The following is an 18,329-nucleotide window of genomic DNA, read 5'->3' as shown; positions in this document are numbered from 1 at the left end:
GCACACTTTGCTACAGCTGGGTGATGAAAGCATCTCTACTAGTACGTAGGAACACATTCAAATAGAAAAATCGACTAGTGATGAAGTAAGCAGCTACGGCTGGGTGATGAAGTAAGCAGCTACAAGTACATGCGCTAGTAAGCAGCTGGGTAATGAAAGATATGAAACAAATCGACAGACATAATTTTTAGATCAGTCGACTGACTCAAATATAAAAAACAGTCAACTTGCATGAAATTACATCTTACGACGAATCTAATGATATATGTTTAACATTCTAGATGTAAATGTTTTTCTCTGTAAATTAGTCAAAGTTTGTGAGGTTTAACTTTTCAAAAAAGAAATTATATACACTATAATGAAATGGAGGGAGTACATATAACAATAAGCTCAGTTACGCTTACTGTTGTACTCGCAATTTGCAGAGCAGCTCGACGACCATCTGCACCACAATGTAGAGGAGCACGGCGCCGACGAGGGAGACGATGTATATGGTGGTGGTGATCAACCTGCAGCTGCCGGCGGCGTAGGCGGCCATGAGGCCCAGCAGCTCCACCAGGACGCACACAAGCAGCAGGTACGATTGGATGAGGCGGTCGCTCAGCGTCCTGCTCGTGAGCACCATGATGATGGCGAGCGACGCCACGAAGGAGTTGGCGTTGGCGTAGAAGAAGGCGTGGTAGCGGATCTTGTAGCGCCCGTCGTGCAGCAGCGGGGCGCCGGCGCTGTGCCCTGCCACGGTCTCGCTCCAGAAGCCTCCCGGCGGCGCCAACCCCGCGGCGTACGTCAGGGGCGTCGCGAAGGTGGCCAGCAGCAGGAGGAACTTGCGTCGCTCCTTGATGCGCCCCTTCACCGCGTACGAGGCCGCAACCGGCGCTTTCCTCATGAATAGTAGTAGACACGAGCTTTCACCGCAAAAGAAAAGTAGTAGACGGGAATGGGAGGAGATGGAGGCCACGCCTAGGTAGATGGCGAAGTAGAGGAGGACGACGACGCAGACGGCAGAGACATAGATGAAGGAGACCACGTTGTGGCAGCTCCCGGCGACGAATGCGGCCATGAGGGCAAGCAGGTCGAGCAGCATGGCGAGGCGGAGCACGGTGAGGCCGGCGGGGTTGTTGCTGATGCGCTGATCCAGCAGGAACATGATGATGACCAGGGACGCAACGAAGGCGGCCGCGTTGCAGTAGAAGAAGGCGGTGTACCGGCGCGGGTAGGTGGACACCAGCACCGGGTCGCCGACGCGGAAGGGGTAGACTCCGGCCGGCGCCGGGGCCAGCGGCGTCGGGCGGTGGACGGCACCGGCGCGGTGCACTCGAGCATTGTTGCTGCCTGGCCCCTGGTCCTGGGACCACACGCCGCCCGGCGGGTTGAGGCCGGCGCCGTAGGTGACGCTGGCGACCAGCGTGGCGAGCAGCAGGAGGTACTTGCGCCACTTCCAGAGGAACTCGATGTCCTCTGTCGGCTCCATCGCCACGATTACCGGTTGGGAACACAATATGTACACTGCATGCACACTGACTCTGCACGATCGGTCATATATGTAGTGCTCTGTGTGCTCGTCCCCGGGATCGTATCATGGGGATGGAGTCTCCTTTCGGGAACGAATCATTCAAAGGCACACGTTGCTTACGCATTGTAGCTAATAATATATTCATTGCTCTGTACTCGCGCCGCACGCATGCTCCTCCACGCCTCCCTTCTCACGCACAAGGAATCCCTCGTACAAAGCTCGACCCCGTAATCACTTTGGTCCGCTCCTACCAAACCGCCGGGGGCATATTGGGTGCTCTAGCGTATTAATTAAGACCAACTTCACCGAAATCAGTCGATCTTCAAAATAATACTAATTGTTATTATGCCCAAACATGGCGAAAGTACCCGGCGCCATCTCTAAGCATTCCAAAACAACAATGTTTTTCAACACATTTCCTATCCAATAATCCTAAACGCACAGATAGTAATGGAGGTTTTACGGACCCCTTCATACTAATAACCTCTCCCCTCCTGAATTTCACAGGGGTGGGCCCCTCCTTCCTTTCTGACCTCCAATGAAAAAGCGCAACCTAATGCCAGTCTGTTGTTTCCGTAAAAACATGTCCGTTGTTGTAGCATTACTCTTTCATATCCAACGTCGCATAACCACGATTTCACTGGAATACTTGTCCATTAATGACGGTCGTTGCATGCCCACATGTGTCTCCATCTCTTGTATCTGCATCAAAATGTGTACATACAGAATCACTGATGATGCCTGAAAATTCTTCACAATAGCCCGACAGTTGCTTGCGGTCGCAATTTAATGTAACAGGAGGTCTTCCGCTAAGGCCACCACCTCAAAACATGCCAATGCTTCAAGGGTTTCCGGACAGTACAGCACCTCAAAGAATAGTGTAGATGCTCCTAAGAAGACGCCATTGGCGCTCTTGCCAACCACTGCCATCGAACCAATAGAAGTATTCTTGGATACCCCTGCGTCGACATGATATTCGTAGTTTTATAGGTCTTTGTGCAATCCATCTAGGATGACGAACATGTGCCTTGCTTCCACGTGGCATGGTTCACCTGTAATTGGGATCCAAATCGATGATGAGTCGATCCACGAAGCATTGAGTCAACAATGGGCTTTCATGTGTGTCTTTGTGAATCAGCTTTCGCCGTGCATGCCAAATCACCGATAAGGTAATGGAGAGCTATGATCAAATCCTCATGTTTCGTATACTCAATCTGGTTGAAACTCCACTCCATTGCATTATGCTCCATGCCTGAGGCCGGTCTCATCTACATGTATATAGAAGTTTGTTCATCTTGTATTATAGAAAATTACTAATCATGTGTTTAAAAATTGTTCAACATGGATTTTAAAATTATTCATGTTAGTAAAAGAGTGTTGATGAATTTAAATAAAATATTGTATTCTTACCTGTATTTGAAAATAAAAACTCCACTTGTCTTAAAAATTACTCATATTATTAAAAAAAAGCACATGTATTTATAAAAAAAAATATTAAAAATGTTTGAATAATATTTTTCGTGTATTTAAAAATACTCATTGTGCTTTAACAAATGCTCAACATGCATTAAAACGTATACAACATTATTTGAAAAAAATCTTCGGCGTATATGTGAAAAAAATGCTCAAGGTGTATTTAAAAATGCTCAATTATAAATAAATATAATTTAAAACTCAGCATGTATTTATCACATTTGTTTAACATTTACTTTATGAATATAATATGAGAATATGAATATATGGAAAATAAAAAAGCGCAAAACATGAAAAGAAAAGGAACGTTAATATTAAATAAAAAGGAAAATACAAGTAGAAAAATACTAATAACTAAAAATAGAAACATTAGTTAAATAAAAACAAAAAGGAAGATCTGGGTGAAAATAAAAAAATTAGAAAGGAAACAGCAAAAAAATGAGAGAGAAATGTTCATGAAAGCATAACTGTAGAAAAAACCGCACCAACCTAGGGCGTGTTTGGTTGCCCGCACCGGGCCCAACCAGGCCCGCGCGGGAAGGGAGAGGCCTGTTTGGTTGCCTGGTTTTCCTGTTGGGCCTGCATGGCACGCTTCTCAAAGCAACCCAGAGCCTGGCTCGCTGGAAACCCTCGGATCGGCAGTTTCTCGCGAGCCAGGCTGAGTGCGGCGCAAGGTCGATGGGCGGGAGCAAGGCGCGGGCGAGGGGGGATGGCAGGAGATGGAAATCTGGCGCGCCTTCCCGGCGCCAAATTAGCCTCACCCCCCTTTCACTCGCTCACCCATAGCCACTACCCCCCTTTCTTCTCCACTGCCTCACCACCGGCGGCGGCTGCGATTTCAGATCTGCGCTATAGGCCGCGGCGGAAGAGGCGGCGACGTTTGCGGCTGATCTGGTGCTTCCCTTGCTGTTGGCCACCGTCTGGTCGACCTACTCTGTGCCATGGCTCCCCCTACGTTGTCCTCGTCTCCGATGCCGGTAAGCAGCACCCCCTCCGCCTTTGTTTGCTCAGTGGTTAGGCCTTTAAGCTAGGCGTAGGATCGATTTCCCACTGAACGAACCGTCGATGTCGACTAGGTTATGGATGCACGGATGAGGCTGATAATTCAGGCAGCAGCACTGATTAGTGTGATTTAGGCATGGGTCATGTTCATGCACCAGAGAGCTGCTCGTCGTGCTGGGAGACCGTTGATCCGCTATGGTCCATTGTTTCCCCGGGAACAGGAGAGGATCCAAAATCTGAACTACATCTACAACTGCAATGACGTCGAGGCTCTGTGGATGCTTAGAATGAAAAGAGTGTTGGCGCCGCCTCCTCGCAGCGCCTTCTTCTTCTTCTTGGCTGTCTCTCACAGCTCAACCTTCTCTCTTGTGCTTTCTCTCAAACACACACCATGGAAGAAATTCTCAGAAAACACACACACACCCACGCATGGACCAAGGAAGAAGGAGGCAATAGCTTTGCCAAGAGACACCTTCCTCTTGGTCAGCCGTGGCTACATCTTTTTCTCAGCCCTCACGGCTTCATTCTTCATTACTCCAACGCAAGGTTATATATACAAAGGACCACGGACTATGCCATGCACTCACGCACAGCAGCCCACTACCACCACTAACTAACCACTGCATGCACTACCCACGGCCTAAACTCCATGATCCAAATGACTCGGCAGCCACTTGTGACCAGGCCACTACATGCATGCATCAACTACTAGCAACGATACTCTCGGCTAGGACTAAACGAACTCACGCATGGACAGCTAGTCCAACAAACAGAACGACCGGCCGGTTCACCCGACCCAATTTGATGCAGTCCATCACGGCTCCAGCCTCTGATACGTCTTGCCGCTTCTCACGCAGCACCATCGGCATCTCGCCGTGCTCGCCGCCTCACACGGCATCCTGGCATCTCACCTCCTTGGCGCGCTCAGCTGAATCCTTCATCGGACGAACACCACACTAGACTAGACTACATGCAAAACTCAAACATGCTAATAAAAGGAATCAAGATTAAAGCTAACAAAGAGCATCATTTGCCAGGCTTGTCGAGACCTTCAGGAGCAGGGGCCTGTTACAAGATAGCATCAACACCAGTGTCGAAGAGCAAGTGGCCATGTTCCTCCATGTTGTTGGCCATAATCAGAGGTTCAGGGTCATTCACAACATGTTCAGGAGGTCAATGGAGACCATCTCTAGGTACTTCAAGCAGGTGCTTTTTGCTGTTGGGGAGCTTAGAGGAGAGATGATCAGGAGACCATCTGGCCAGACTCCACCAAAGATTCGCGGAAGCCTAAGATGGTATCCATACTTCAAGGTGAGCATCGACAATATACACTTTTCATGGCTTGATATGCTTTTATTGTGCAAGTTCAGCACTAACACAGGCTAGTGATGCCATTTTCAGGACTGCATTGGGGCAATAGATGGTACTCATGTCACTGCCAGAGTTCCTAGGTCACAGTCTGCAGCATACAAGGGGAGGAAGCACTACACAAGCCAGAATGTGCTTGCTGCTGTTGACTTTGATCTGAGGTTCACATATGTGCTGGCTGGCTGGGAGGGGTCAGCGCCTGATGCAAACATTCTCACTGACAGCATGAGTCGACCTGATGGGATCAACATCCCCGACGGCAAGTTCTACCTTAGAGATGCTGGCTATGCATGTCGGCCGGGTATTCTTCCACCCTTCAGGAAAACAAGGTACCATCTCAACGAGTTCTCTGGTAGGAACTTTCCTAGGACTGCACAGGAGTTGTTTAATCTCAGACACTCCAGCCTTAGAGTAACTGTTGAGAGGGCATCTGGAGCTCTGAAGAATAGGTTTAAGATCCTGGAATAGAAGCCATTCCGCCCATACTCCACTCAAGTTAAGCTAGTTCTTGCTTGTTGCATTCTGCATAACTGGATCCTCCAGTGGGGCTTTGATGAACACGTGCCTGAGGAGAAAGAGGTCGAGCCTGACGATGTTGTTAGCTCTAGCCATGGTGTGGAGGCATTTGACAGTGACGCTTGGAAGAACAAAAGGTTGGAGTGGGCAGAGGCAATGTGGCTTAACAGAGGTCAGTGCAGGATTTGAAGAAGGGGAAGAAGAAACAGCAGCAACAGAAGCACAGAAGAAGAGGAAGAAGAAGAAGCAGCAGCAGTAGAAGCATAAGAGGAAGATGAAGCGGAAGATGAAGCAGCAACACCGATAAACTATCCCCTATTTAGCCAATGGCTCTTAATAATTTGATCTGTCATTTGATTGTAGTTAGGATGAACTGTCATTTGTTTAACTAGCTGGCACTGTGTTCAGATTGTGTGTGGTAAGGTCACCACTAGATAGAAGTGGTGACAACACCTTATGCAGGTTGCAACCAAACACCATGTCATATGTGCACCTAATGCAATGCGGGCAACCAAACGCTGGGTCAAAAATGTTTTTCTCATGCAACTAGGGGCATGCAGGCAACCAAACTATGTGCATATGGGTTTTTTGACCTGCATCCCCTCAAACCGGCTCAATAGAGCCAGGCTCGCCGGGCCAGGCTAAATCGGCAATGTAACAAAACACGCCCCTAGCAACCCGCCCATGAAAGAAAACACCCTGCCCCTCACTGCCCGCCAGGCAAAACCCTATTTGCCGCAAGTTGCAGCAAAATGAGGGAGCTCCTATACAGCGCTGCAGGCGCCCGTTAACGATCCGGCGCCTGCAGCGCTTCTAGCATGGGCCGGCCCACTAGCGTGCAGCCCCAAGTTTTTCTAAATTTTCTTAACGAAAATAAAAATATGAAATGAAGAAAGGTTTATAGATTTAAAGAAAAAAAGTTCATCCATTTGAAAAAATACGTTCATATCTAAAAAAAGGTTCATCAATTTTGAAAAAGTTCATCAATTAAAAAGAAAGTTCATTCAAATTGAAAAAAAGTTCATCCAATTTAGCGAAAGTTCATTAAATTTGAAAAAACTTCATAGAAATTGAAAAAAAGTTCATGTATTTTTAGAAAAAGTTCAGGGAACTGAAAACAAAGTTCATAAATCAGAAAATGTTCATCCATTTTCAAGACAAATGATCATTAAATTTCGAAAAAATTCATCAATATTAAAAAAAGTTCATCATTCTTAAAAAAGTTCACAGAATTATCAAAAAAAAAAAAACGTCAACCGGCGACTAGATGGGCCGGCCCATTTACAGGGCGCCAGTTAACAAAGAGCATTTTAACTGGCGCCAAGTGGCGCAAATAGGAAATGCCGCAAAATGACGGGGCTACGCATAGGCGATCGAGCGATTGTTTGGCGTGGGCCGGCCCGTTATGCGTTTTCAGCAATCCCAGTTTTGGGAACCTTACTGGAGGTTCAATACGTTTTTTTTGGGGGGTTTAGGGTTCAAGGTTTAGGGTTTAGGTTCAATATTATTATTTTTTTCCAGTTTCATTTTCGTTTTTACGTTTTTGTTTTTTTATTTTATCTCCTTTTCCTTTCTTTCCATTTCTGCTTCTTTCCCCTATTTCGTTTTTTCTTTTTCTTTCTTTTCTTGTTATTTTTTCTTTTCCTTCCTTTTTTTATTTTCTTACAATGCTAATTCTTTCAAGTTTCTTATTCTTATTCAACAAATGTAATAAATTAGATAAACATTCGCATTCTTTTACATTCTTTTCTAAAATTTTGTTCCAAAAAAATTATAATTTCAAAAATTGTTCGCGCTTTCACGAAATGCTCAAAAATTCAAAAGCTTTTGCTTTACAAGTTTGTTCAGAAGACATTCTTCAAGAATTACAAAAAATGTTCCTATTTTCAAATTTATTCACACATTCAAAAAATATTCTTGTTTTCCAAATCTGTTTGTAATTTGTAAATGATGGACGAATTTAAAAAAATCTTCTGTCGAAAAAATTTGTTCATCAATTTGAAAAATGTAAGTCTTGCAAAAGAATTTTTTGTAAATTTGAAAAGTGATCGTCTTTACAATTTTGTTCCCCTTTTTCAAAATATTTTTTTTTCAATTTTTTTTTGCAATTTCACAAAAATACTTGCATTTTCATAAACTGTTCATGTTTTCTATTTTTCTTCGCAAATTCAAAAAAAGTTCTTTCTTTGAAAATTTTGCCAATTATATTTCGGGAATTTAAAAATATATTTCCTCTTTCAATAATCCGTAATTTTAGAAAAACGTTATGGTTTTTTTTCTCGAAAAAGGTTTGCATTTTGAAAAACAAATCCCAATACCGAAAAATGTTGTCATTTGAAATTGTTTTTTCCTTTTTCAAATAATAATTGGAACTTCGAAAAGTTCCATTTTTTTTCAAAAAAATCACAAAATATAAAATGTCCGCATTGTTTAAAATAGTGTTCACAATTTCAAATAATGTTCCCATTTTCTATTTGACCCTGTTTTTACCAATGTTTTTGCGAGAATTTCTAGGTTTAAAATTTTGGTTCACAAATTATGAATTGGAAGCGTTTCAAAAAAGATTTACTATTAAAAAAACAAGTTTTTTTTAAGAAATTGTCGCAGCATATTGTTCATATACAGCGTGCTACATTTTTTGACACAAAAGCTCAGGAACTTTAGTTTTTCGTAATTTTGTGTACTCATATTTTTAGTTTTGTCGCTGCCCTTAGTTTCCATAGTTTCACGCTGCTAATTTACCACTAGAGCTAGCTAGGCACAGTGTTTAGCACGACGCATAGGTCTATAGGAAGAATTGGGTTCGAGTCCAAGCTTCCTCAACTCCACCTTTTTTACACTACGACACCTCGCCAGCTTCTCGATTCCAGCTTCATGGAGCGCTAGCGTTCCCATGAGCTTCATGTGTGAAGTTGAAAAACCTAGGAGCTGGAGTGTTGCCGAACAGGCCCTAAAGCGCGAACTATGTTCAGCTCGCATTTTTCCTTACGCGTCCTTTTCTGAACTGGCTCATTTAAAGAGTTCGCTCATTCGCTGGCTACCACTCAGTCAGTCGACGTAATGGTCCCGTCCTTTCTTTTTGCTTTATTTTTCTCTTTCGGTTTTCTCTGTTTATTTATTTGTTTTCTTCAGTTTCTGTTTGCCTGTGTTTTTTCACATGTTGTTTTTTCTTATTTCATGGTTTTTAAAAAATTCCCTATTCTGTCGTCGTCGTTAAACCCTAAACCCTAACGCCGGAGGGTCGTTGTCGTCTGACAGCTCCATGTGCTCCATGACAAGCGTCAGAGGAAGCACTCTTGCTCCGTCGTGTGCCTCTTCGCCTTCTCCTTTGCCGCCGCCGCTCAATCCGACAGCTCGGTACCGAGCCAGAGCGCTTTGGCATTCTTCCGCTGGCGCCGCCGTGCATCCGACTCCGCCGTTGTCAGGGAACACGTATCAAACTGCGCACACGATTACCCGACGCCTTGCCGACGCATCGCCTGCCGCCAAAGCGTCCCTCGCGCTTTGCCGCTCGAGCTGTGCGGCCCGCGCCTCCGAATCGTGCGTCCTTGACCGGCCCGGCGCCAGCGAGGGCAGAAGCACCCAATGGTGCCCATGCACACCCTTCGGAGGTAGAAGGAATGTGGTGGATGGGGAGCTGCGTACCTGCAGTGGCGCGAAGGGGGCGACGTTGCCACCGGTGTTGCGCAGTGGACTGGACGGCCTGGCAAGGTCGCCCGCACTGCGACAGCGGGACGGCCCGGCGACATCGCTTCGCGAAATGCCGCAGCTACTGTCACCTGGATCTAGACAGAGAGGCGCAGACCGATATGGAGAGGGACCACATTGACGTAGCTCTTGTCGCCGCCGGAGCTAGAGCTGCTGCCTTCACCCGCCATGGATCGAACGCGGAGAGAAAACGACGGATTGGGATGAGGAGTGGAGGAGAAGTGAAGTGGACTGAGCGGTCTAGGTTTCATCGGAGGGTATATTTGTGGGGTCGGGGTGGGCCGGGCTGACATAGTTGACGCGCCCGGGCGCGCCCGGGCCGCCCCATATTGCCGTACATTTGGGCTGGATATGAGGGGCGCCGGATAGCCCATGCGTTTGAGGGCGGTTTGAGGTGCCCGGGTTGGTCGCCTTTTTCTGACTGGTCATTGACCGGACCGTCTGCCCTGGCACTTTGAGGAGGTTTGGGGTGCCCGGTCGTAGATACTTTTAAAATATCCATATCGGCAGCTTATGGTATCCACGAAAAAGTTAGGCATGCTGTTGAAGATATTATCAGTATGGTTGTATCACTTCAGTATTATCAATTTTACCATGTGGCACTCGTGGTAAGCAATTCAAATTTGATGAAAATATATCAATTCAAGGAAAACGTTCTTTGTAAGAAAAAACTGTCGAATGCAGGCTTGTCCAACAAGTAGCACAAGCACCGGCCGAAAGAGAGCCCCCAGACCGCCTGAGGCAAGTACCAGCATCATGGTCCATGGAGTGCATGGAAACGCAAGCGATCGATGGAATCAACCTGGTCTTCTTCTTCTAAAGCATGCCCGTCCGTAGCATGATCTGCGGAGCGGTCTTCCCGTTAGTGAAATGCAGCAGCAAAGCAGGAGCGAAACACGCCTTTTTTAGGCCCACCACCAAAAGCCGAAAACCTCGACGGATCGATGTGTACTCGATTGTACTCCTAACAAAAAGACATTATTCCCGTTGTTAACTGCTCGATCGTCAGGATGTTAATTGGTGAACCTGATTGATACATGCACGGTGGAGTGAATTGCAGAAAACCACCACATTGACGTATAGGTTTGCATAAAACACCGGTTTATGATTTTTTGTCAAAAAACACTGATTGTCGGTCTAATCTTTTGCAGAAAACACTGATTGTACGCTCAATGAAAAGCAGCCACCGGTCGAGTTGAGAAGGGACACCGACACAAAGGCAAAGTCACACGAAAATCAATTCATTTCATGACAGTAGATGCCCATCACTTTCGGGGACAGGAACTTGTGCTAGGTCCTAAAGTTGGTTAGGGCGATCCTAATCCAAGTACGGTGCAAAAAAAGAGGACATTAATTTGCACTATTTCTCGTACAAGACGAGCCTGATTAGTACAGTAGGTACCGTGGTATCATTAAGACAACAGTGACGTTTACTGCTCCCAGGAAGCTGCTTATCTTTGCTGTCCAAGTTTTTGGCTTTCTACGTACGGGAAAGAGATGGGTGCCTAATCATCGAGGGTTGCTGCGGGATTGGCGGGAAACTGACCCACCGGTTAAGTTAAGTAAAGATCGTTGTGTCAAACCATAACGTGCGTCCTTGGAGAGCTTGCTTGTTTCCCGTCGTCCTGGCCATGCATGCATGCATGCCAAGCTGAAACGTTGACGTGGACCTAGTGCACGTCACGTGTTCGCTTGACGACTTTGTTGATGTAAAGTTTCAAATATAAATGAGCCCATCCAGAGGCGATGCCTTTATATTTAGCCTGAAATCTAGATAGGTAACCTGAAACATGCTGCAGCTGTTTTTCTTTCCTTCCTGCTTTTGGGGAAAAGGCCAAAGACTATATTAAGTATCACATACCCTTACAAAAACACCATGATTTTTTTTACAGAGCAATTTCATTAGATGGTGTTTTTTATGTGTTCTGTATCTAGAGAATGATGCATGCTCGCGTGCAGATGAAATAATATGGCGATTAAAACTTAGTTGGATAAGGTGCAAGATTGGGTATCTATATGGAGAGATTTGTCTTATGTTTCATTTGAAGACGTCATCCTTTAGCTAACAGAAGGCCGAGCTATTTTTCCATGAAAACCAAGAAAAGATCATTGGTACCATTGGTTATTTGTCCATGGAAATCAAGAAATAATCAAATCGTGTGGTCAGATTTTTTTCCCCCATCCAAGTAGGTTTTTACGTATTATAAATAGAAAACTAAGTCATTCGCACTATTTTGGTTGCAGGATTCGGTAACATATTCCCAAGTTTTACGTATCCTATTTTCTTTTTACTTTGTGCATGCTCTATTACCCTTGCTCCTGAACAATATCATTCTCTTGCAACTATGGTTGCACATACGCTGAGCACAAAACTTTTGAGTACTGTTTGTCTTATTAGGAATAAAACTAGTACTGCTATACCCTAAAAAAAAGATCATAGGAACGACACGGTCCTGTTTTTTTTTTTCGAATGGACACGGTCCTGCAAGTGGCCGCGTTGGGTTCTCCTGTGCTCTCGTGCGTGCGTATTTTTCTGGTTCATCGATTGACCTCGGCGGATTACATCCACCTGGTAGCTTGCTAGCTAGCCTTGCTACTACTCCCTCAGTTTCTAAACATAATTCTTTATAGATATTTCATTTTAGACTATATACGGAGCAAAGCGAGTGAATCTACACTTCAAAAGGCATCTATATATATTTGTATGTGGTCCATAATGAAATCTCTACTAAGACTTATATTTAGGAACGGAGGGAGTAGTTGATAGTTGATAGATACGTGAGTTGGCCAAAAGCATCGGCTAACTAAAACGCATAAGGAGCAAGCTTGTGTATGTGTATGCCCTCAACGGAAAGCACTCATGTGGGCAAAGTCGTACACACTGGACCAAAGCCAACAATTGATATCAGAGACCGAGTGGCCGTAATAAATCTTGATGGACTCATGGTGGTCTGCCATGGTTGGTAGGCTGGAAACACTGATGTTAGCAGGCCGATGGTGACCTCTGTGTGTGTGGGGTGGGGGCGGGGGGGGGGGGGGGGGGGGGGGGATTGTTGGGTTTAGTCTCACATCGGTTGTGGGGGAGGCAAACACGATTTATAAGGACGGAGGGGTGTCCGCTCCTATCGGACTAGTCTTTTTTGGGGGGGGGGGGGGGGGGGGGAGTGGGCCCAAGGCCTCTCATAAGTCTGTGTTGCTCTTCGGTTGGGCCTGGTTGACGCATATGGGTCGACAACGCTTGTGTTAGTGCACCCGAAATTGCGTAACAATGCTAGCGTTCTGCTCTGTGCAACAACATACGGGAAACTTGCATTCCTGTCTGTGGGGGCTTGGCAGGGAGCAAGGGATGATGATGTTATTGCTGGTCTAGTCGCCTACAGCATCATCTTCAACGTAGTCAAGATGTCGGGAGAAGTGATGCAGAATGCCAAGATAGGTTACATGACACTGACGTCGTCGCGGTCAATGCTCGTGAGCCAGCTGATTGGCACAGTCATGGGCTGCATCATCGCCCCCACCATCTTCTGGATATTGTGCCTGCCTCTCCATCGTCTGTTCTATAGCTGCCATCGCTGTCAATGTGGCCAGAGACCTTTTGAGCTCAAATTTTGCGAGGTTCTTCCCGCTGCTGATGGCCATGGCCATCCCTTCTACGCTGACTCCAGTGTTTCCATTGACATATTCATTGAGAGCCTATTGTTTGTTGTGTGGGACAGCATGGACGGTGCAAATGCCAAGGAGTTAGCACCAGTGCTGGAGCTATGTGTGCTTATGAGGGGGCTGTGCCCCCCTCCCCCCCCAGGTTTGGAAAAATGGTGAAGGAATTGTTTTTAGAGGGCTTAGATGACAACAAAAATTTCATTTGTCAAGTTGTATGTTTTACCATTTGGCCCCCTAAACTTCCTCTCTAGCTCCGCCACTAGTTAACACTCGTTGTTGCGTCCGGGCTACTTTGTGGCATTGGATTATGGATGATTCCTCACTCGGTACTCGCACTCATGGGCATAAAGCCACTGATCTGCATGGATTTTTTGTCACGTTCCACCAATGAGGTGGACATATTCCTCAAACAACACTTGTCTTATTTCTGCTTGTGGAAAAATTCCTCAAACTGCACTGATGACCCACAAGTATAGGGGATCAGTCGTAGTCCTTTCGATAAGTAAGAGTGTCGAACCCAACGAGGAGCAGAAGGAAATGACAAGCAATCCCCTATATCTTCTTAGTGGAGTAAATTTGGCTTTTTACTCCACTAAGTTTGGCCTAGCCGATACCCTATACAGCTTAGTGGAGTAAATTTTTTACTCCCTCCCTAAAAATCTGAGTATATTTACTCCATCTTTACTCGGCCAAATAGAACCGACACCTCTTCTCCCCCGCCTCTTCTTCTCCTCCCGCACCACCGCCAGCGCGCCCCCCTCGCCCTTCCCCGCCCCTCCGGTGGCCGGAAGTGGTGGCCGCCGGTCCCCGCAGCCGATCCGCAGCGCGGATCCGCGCCGCCACGTGCGCGGGTCGTCCTCCGCGGGCTCTTCATCGAGCCGCCGTCGCCGGTCGCTCGATCGGCCAGCCGCCGCGCCCCTACGCCGGTTCGAGGACTTCCCCGTCCTCCCTCTACCCCAGCCGCCGACGAGGACCTACCTCGGGGTTCGGCAGCGGCATTGGGGGACATGGGCCGCCGTGATCACGGATCGGGAGACCCACACCCGGCGATGGCTCGGGACCTTCCACACGCCCAAGCTCTTGGCCATGGAGTACGACCGTTGGCAGGTCCCCTTCCACGACGCGGCGGTTCGGCTCAATTTCCTCTTCAGCACACGTCCGGTCGACCTCGTCCCGCCTGAGCCGGGGGTGGTGAGCTCGGCTATGGCGTGGGAGGACCGCGAGGCGAGGGAGCGCCTCGAGGCCGAGGCCGCCGCCTAGGCCTATATGGAAGAGCTCCGCCGGGAGCACCCGGAGCTTGTGGAGGCGGAGCGGATGGTCTTTGCCGATGCTGGCGGCGAGGTCATCGTTATCTCCGACGACGAGGTCCAAGGTGACGAGGACGGCGGCGTGGATGATGGCGAGGACGAGGAGATCGACGTTGACGAGTGGAAGGAGTGTCTTCCCCGACGACGGCACCAGCCCGGACCCAACTCTCACCGTGGGTGGCCTCACCCGAAAGGATTGGCTCGACCTCCACTTCGGCCGAAAGTACTTTAGTTTATTTTAAATTTATGTTTTATGTTTGGTCGTGCAAAATTGTCTATGTTTATGTTTGAATGCATTGCTACTTTCGATTCAAATTGCTTCGAATTTGATCAAATTGAAGTTTACTCCGTTAACTTTAGAGGATCGGCTAGAAACGACAAAAAAATAGTGAAGTATATATGCCTAACTAAGGGTTTTACTCCGTTCACTTTTAAGGGACCGGCTAGAGATGGCCTGACTGGGAAAGCTGGCCACACTTTTGGGATGGACATGGAGTCTCCGGTTGCAGATGATCTGAGTCCAGTTCTTTTCTGGCGAGCTCACCGGAGTGCACAGACACAGAGACCGTACCGCCGGTAAGCTATAGGATAGGAGGTGATGGTGGCCAGTGCTGGATGCACCGACGGTCGGGCAATGTCAACGTCGGAGGTGCATCCGGGAAAGGCACGCAGCACATGCCCCCAGACCAAATCGTATGTACGCACGTAGGGCCCACAGCATTGACCGATCGAGACGGCCAACGGAGCGCCGACACGCGTACGCGTAGCCAGCCATTCCAATCGCTCCCCGATTCCTGCTGTTGTGACCACCATGCGCCGCGGCTTTGTCACGCACGCACGCACGCACGCTGCAAAGGAAAAATGAAACAAGAACACACCCCAAAGTAAGGCCGGAATGGCGGTCGAGTGCTGGCTTGCTTGACCGACCAACAAAGACGGAGGAGCCGCCTGCTTCCTTCCGGCCGAGTGCAGAAAACCAAAGTAAAATAACACGTTGCTTACTTCCAGTGGCATTGGCGCGTTTGGACCTGCCCATAGCAATAGCAATAGGGTGAGACGCGTGGCGTGGAAGCCGACACCATCACGCGATGCCACGAGCCAAGCTCGACCTTGCCTTGCCGGGTCTCATCGCGCGTGCGAACCAACCCGTGACCCAAGCGAAGCGAATCGAAACGAGTGATCACAGCTCGGCTCGGCTGCCCGCGCCGCTCGCGTTTATTTCCTTCCTTCCTCGGCATTCCCATTCCCGTCTCGCGCGGCTCGCTCGCCACCGACAACGCCCACCCCAATAATCGGTCGGTAAACCCCATATGTGTATACACACCGTGTATACATAAGCATATGATACATGTTGAAACGAGAGTTTTGGCAATGCTTCACGATGTATTGATCGGTGCATAGCACACGTATATACGGAATATAAAATGGACCACAATCTCAACTATACAAAGACTAGAAGGTGGGCCGGGCTATACAATATACATGCACAAACCATATATTCAACACCCGCCCCCCACCCCCCACAGTCGAAGCGTCGCCGGAGACGCAAAGACTGGACCTTAACTCCTCGAGAACAGAAGTAGGCAGTCCTTTTGTCATGACATCGGCGAACTGCTGCGCCGTCGGGACGTGGAGGACCGGATGCGCCCAAGAGCCACCTGCTCACGAACGAAGTGTATGTCGAGCTCAATATGCTTCGTTACGATGGTGGACCGGGTTGGCGGAGAGGTACACGGCGAAGACGTTGTCGCAGTAGACGAGCTTGGCCTTGTGAACATCACAAAGCAACTCCTGGAGCAGCTGACGAAGCCAAGAGCATTCAGCAACGGCCTTAGCCACTGCCCGATACTCTGCCTCGGCACTCGAGCGGGAGACGGTGGGTTGTCGCTTGGAGGACCAAGAGATCAGAGACGGCCCAAAGTAGACACAGTACCCCGAGGTGGAGTGTCGTGTGTCCGGGCAGCCAGCCCAGTCCGCATCAGAGTAGGCGACAAGGTCGGTGGAGGCGGAGGCCGCCAGCGTAAGTCCCGCGGACTGGGTGCCGCGTATGTAACGGAGAATACGCTTCACCAGAGTCCAGTGAGAGTCGCGTGGAGCATGCATGTGAAGACAAACCTGCTGAACAGCATACTGCAAGTCGGGGCGTGTCAGGGTCAGGTACTGCAAAGCGCCCACAATGGAGCGATAGAAGGCTGCATCGGATGCAGGAGAACCCTCCAGAGCGGAAACCTTGGCCTTGGTGTCGACATGCGTGGGAGTGGGCTTGCAGTTAAGCATGCCGGCTCGATCAAGGAGCTCATGGGCGTAGCGCTGCTGGTGCAGGAAGAACCCATCTGGCCGTCGAACCACCTCAATGCCAAGGAAGTAGTGCAGGGGCCCCAAGTCCTTCAGGGCAAACTTATCACGAAGACGAGCAGTAAGCCGCTGGAGGAGCACGGTAGTGGATGCCGTCAGGATGATGTCGTCGACGTATAGCAGCAAGTAGGCCGTGTCAACTCCGTGATGGTACACGAAGAGGGACGCATCGGAGCGAGTCGATGTAAATCCGAGTATCTGCAGGAATGCGGCGATGCGCTGGTACCAGGCGCGAGGCGCCTGCTTCAACCCATAAAGGGAACGGGAGAGCAAGCACACATGGTCTGGATGCGTGGCGTCGACGAAGCCGGTGGGCTGCTCACAAAACACCTGCTTAGCGAGGTGGCCGTGCATGAAAGCGTTGGAAACATCCAACTGATGCACAGGCCAAGCTCGAAAGACGGCTAGCTGGAGCACAGTGCGGATCGTGCCCGGTTTAAGAACCGGGGCAAAAGTGTTGGTGAAGTCCACGCCCGCACGCTGCCGAAAGCCCCGAACCACCCAGCGAGCTTTATAGCGCTCGAGAGTTCCATCCGGACGAGTCTTGTGCCGAAAGACCCACTTGCCCGTGATGATGTTGGCACGAGGTGACCGAGGGACAAGCTGCCAGGTACGATTTCGCTGGAGCGCGTCGAACTCTTCCTGCATCGCAGTGAGCCAATGAGGATCCCGAAGGGCGGCTCGAGCTGACGACGGGAGAGGGGACGGCTCAGAGACGGAAGCAGCGAGAAGGTACTCATCGCTGGTGTACCGCGTGCTTGGGCGGAACGTGCCAGCCCGAGAGCGAGTCACCGGGCGGGGCAGCGAGTCCGGGGTGGCGGCGGGTGTCGTGGTTCTAAGTCTGACAGTAGAATAGGGGGTACGTAGGGGGAGGCAAGATCCTAGCTACGATGAGGTTGTGCACGCAAGATTTACGAGTTCAGGCCCTTCTCAGAGGAAGTAACAACCCTACGTCTCGGTGCCCGGAGGCTTGGTCGATTGGATTATGCGCGAAGTTACAGGGGGTGCGAACCCTTGTGCCAATGGAGGGGGGTGGCTTATATAGAGTGCGCCAGGACCCCAGCCAGCCCACGTTACAAGGGGTTCAATGTACATAAAGGTGGGGCGTTACTAGTAACGCCAGCAGTAAAGACATATAAATGATCATTAAGACTACGGAGTGAACACCTGACCGTTGCCACCCTGAGAGACTTTAGATCTTCTGTACTCCGAGTGATTTCTGATATGGTCGAATGAGTATATCCTGGTCGAATGGAATTGTTGGTCGAGTGGATTGCACTCTGAGGTGATTTCAGTCGGTAGGTGCTGCCGTTCTTTGAATGTCTTTGACTGTAGGACAGTGTCCTTGGGAAGGGTGTCTAGGTCAGGCCTATTCCCCTATCCTAGGTACATGTCATCGTCAATAGCCCCCGAATGGTTCGGGGCCC

General features: G+C 48.7%; 2 protein-coding genes across 2 annotated transcripts; one reads left to right on the top strand and one right to left on the bottom strand.

Annotated features, from left to right (window-relative positions):
- Positions 1-270: 270 nt before the first annotated feature.
- Positions 271-4,857, bottom strand: LOC109747389 (uncharacterized). Its single transcript, XM_040388285.2, has 2 exons — positions 4,736-4,857; positions 271-1,523 (listed from the first exon to the last, which is right to left on the bottom strand). Exons 1-2 carry the CDS (start codon positions 4,855-4,857, stop codon positions 401-403), a joined length of 1,245 nt encoding a protein of 414 aa, XP_040244219.2. The 3' UTR covers positions 271-400.
- A 241-nt stretch (positions 4,858-5,098) lies between these two features.
- On the top strand, positions 5,099-6,131 carry LOC109747390 (uncharacterized). The gene is made up of 3 exons (XM_020306457.1): positions 5,099-5,299; positions 5,390-5,805; positions 5,900-6,131. The coding sequence occupies exons 1-3, from the start codon at positions 5,099-5,101 to the stop codon at positions 6,129-6,131; spliced, it is 849 nt and encodes a 282-aa protein (XP_020162046.1).
- Positions 6,132-18,329: the final 12,198 nt, after the last annotated feature.

This window comes from Aegilops tauschii, chromosome 4 (genome assembly GCF_002575655.3).
Source record: "Aegilops tauschii subsp. strangulata cultivar AL8/78 chromosome 4, Aet v6.0, whole genome shotgun sequence".
NCBI classification, from domain to species: domain Eukaryota; kingdom Viridiplantae; phylum Streptophyta; class Magnoliopsida; order Poales; family Poaceae; genus Aegilops; species Aegilops tauschii.
This window is presented reverse-complemented; position numbering and strand designations above follow the sequence as displayed.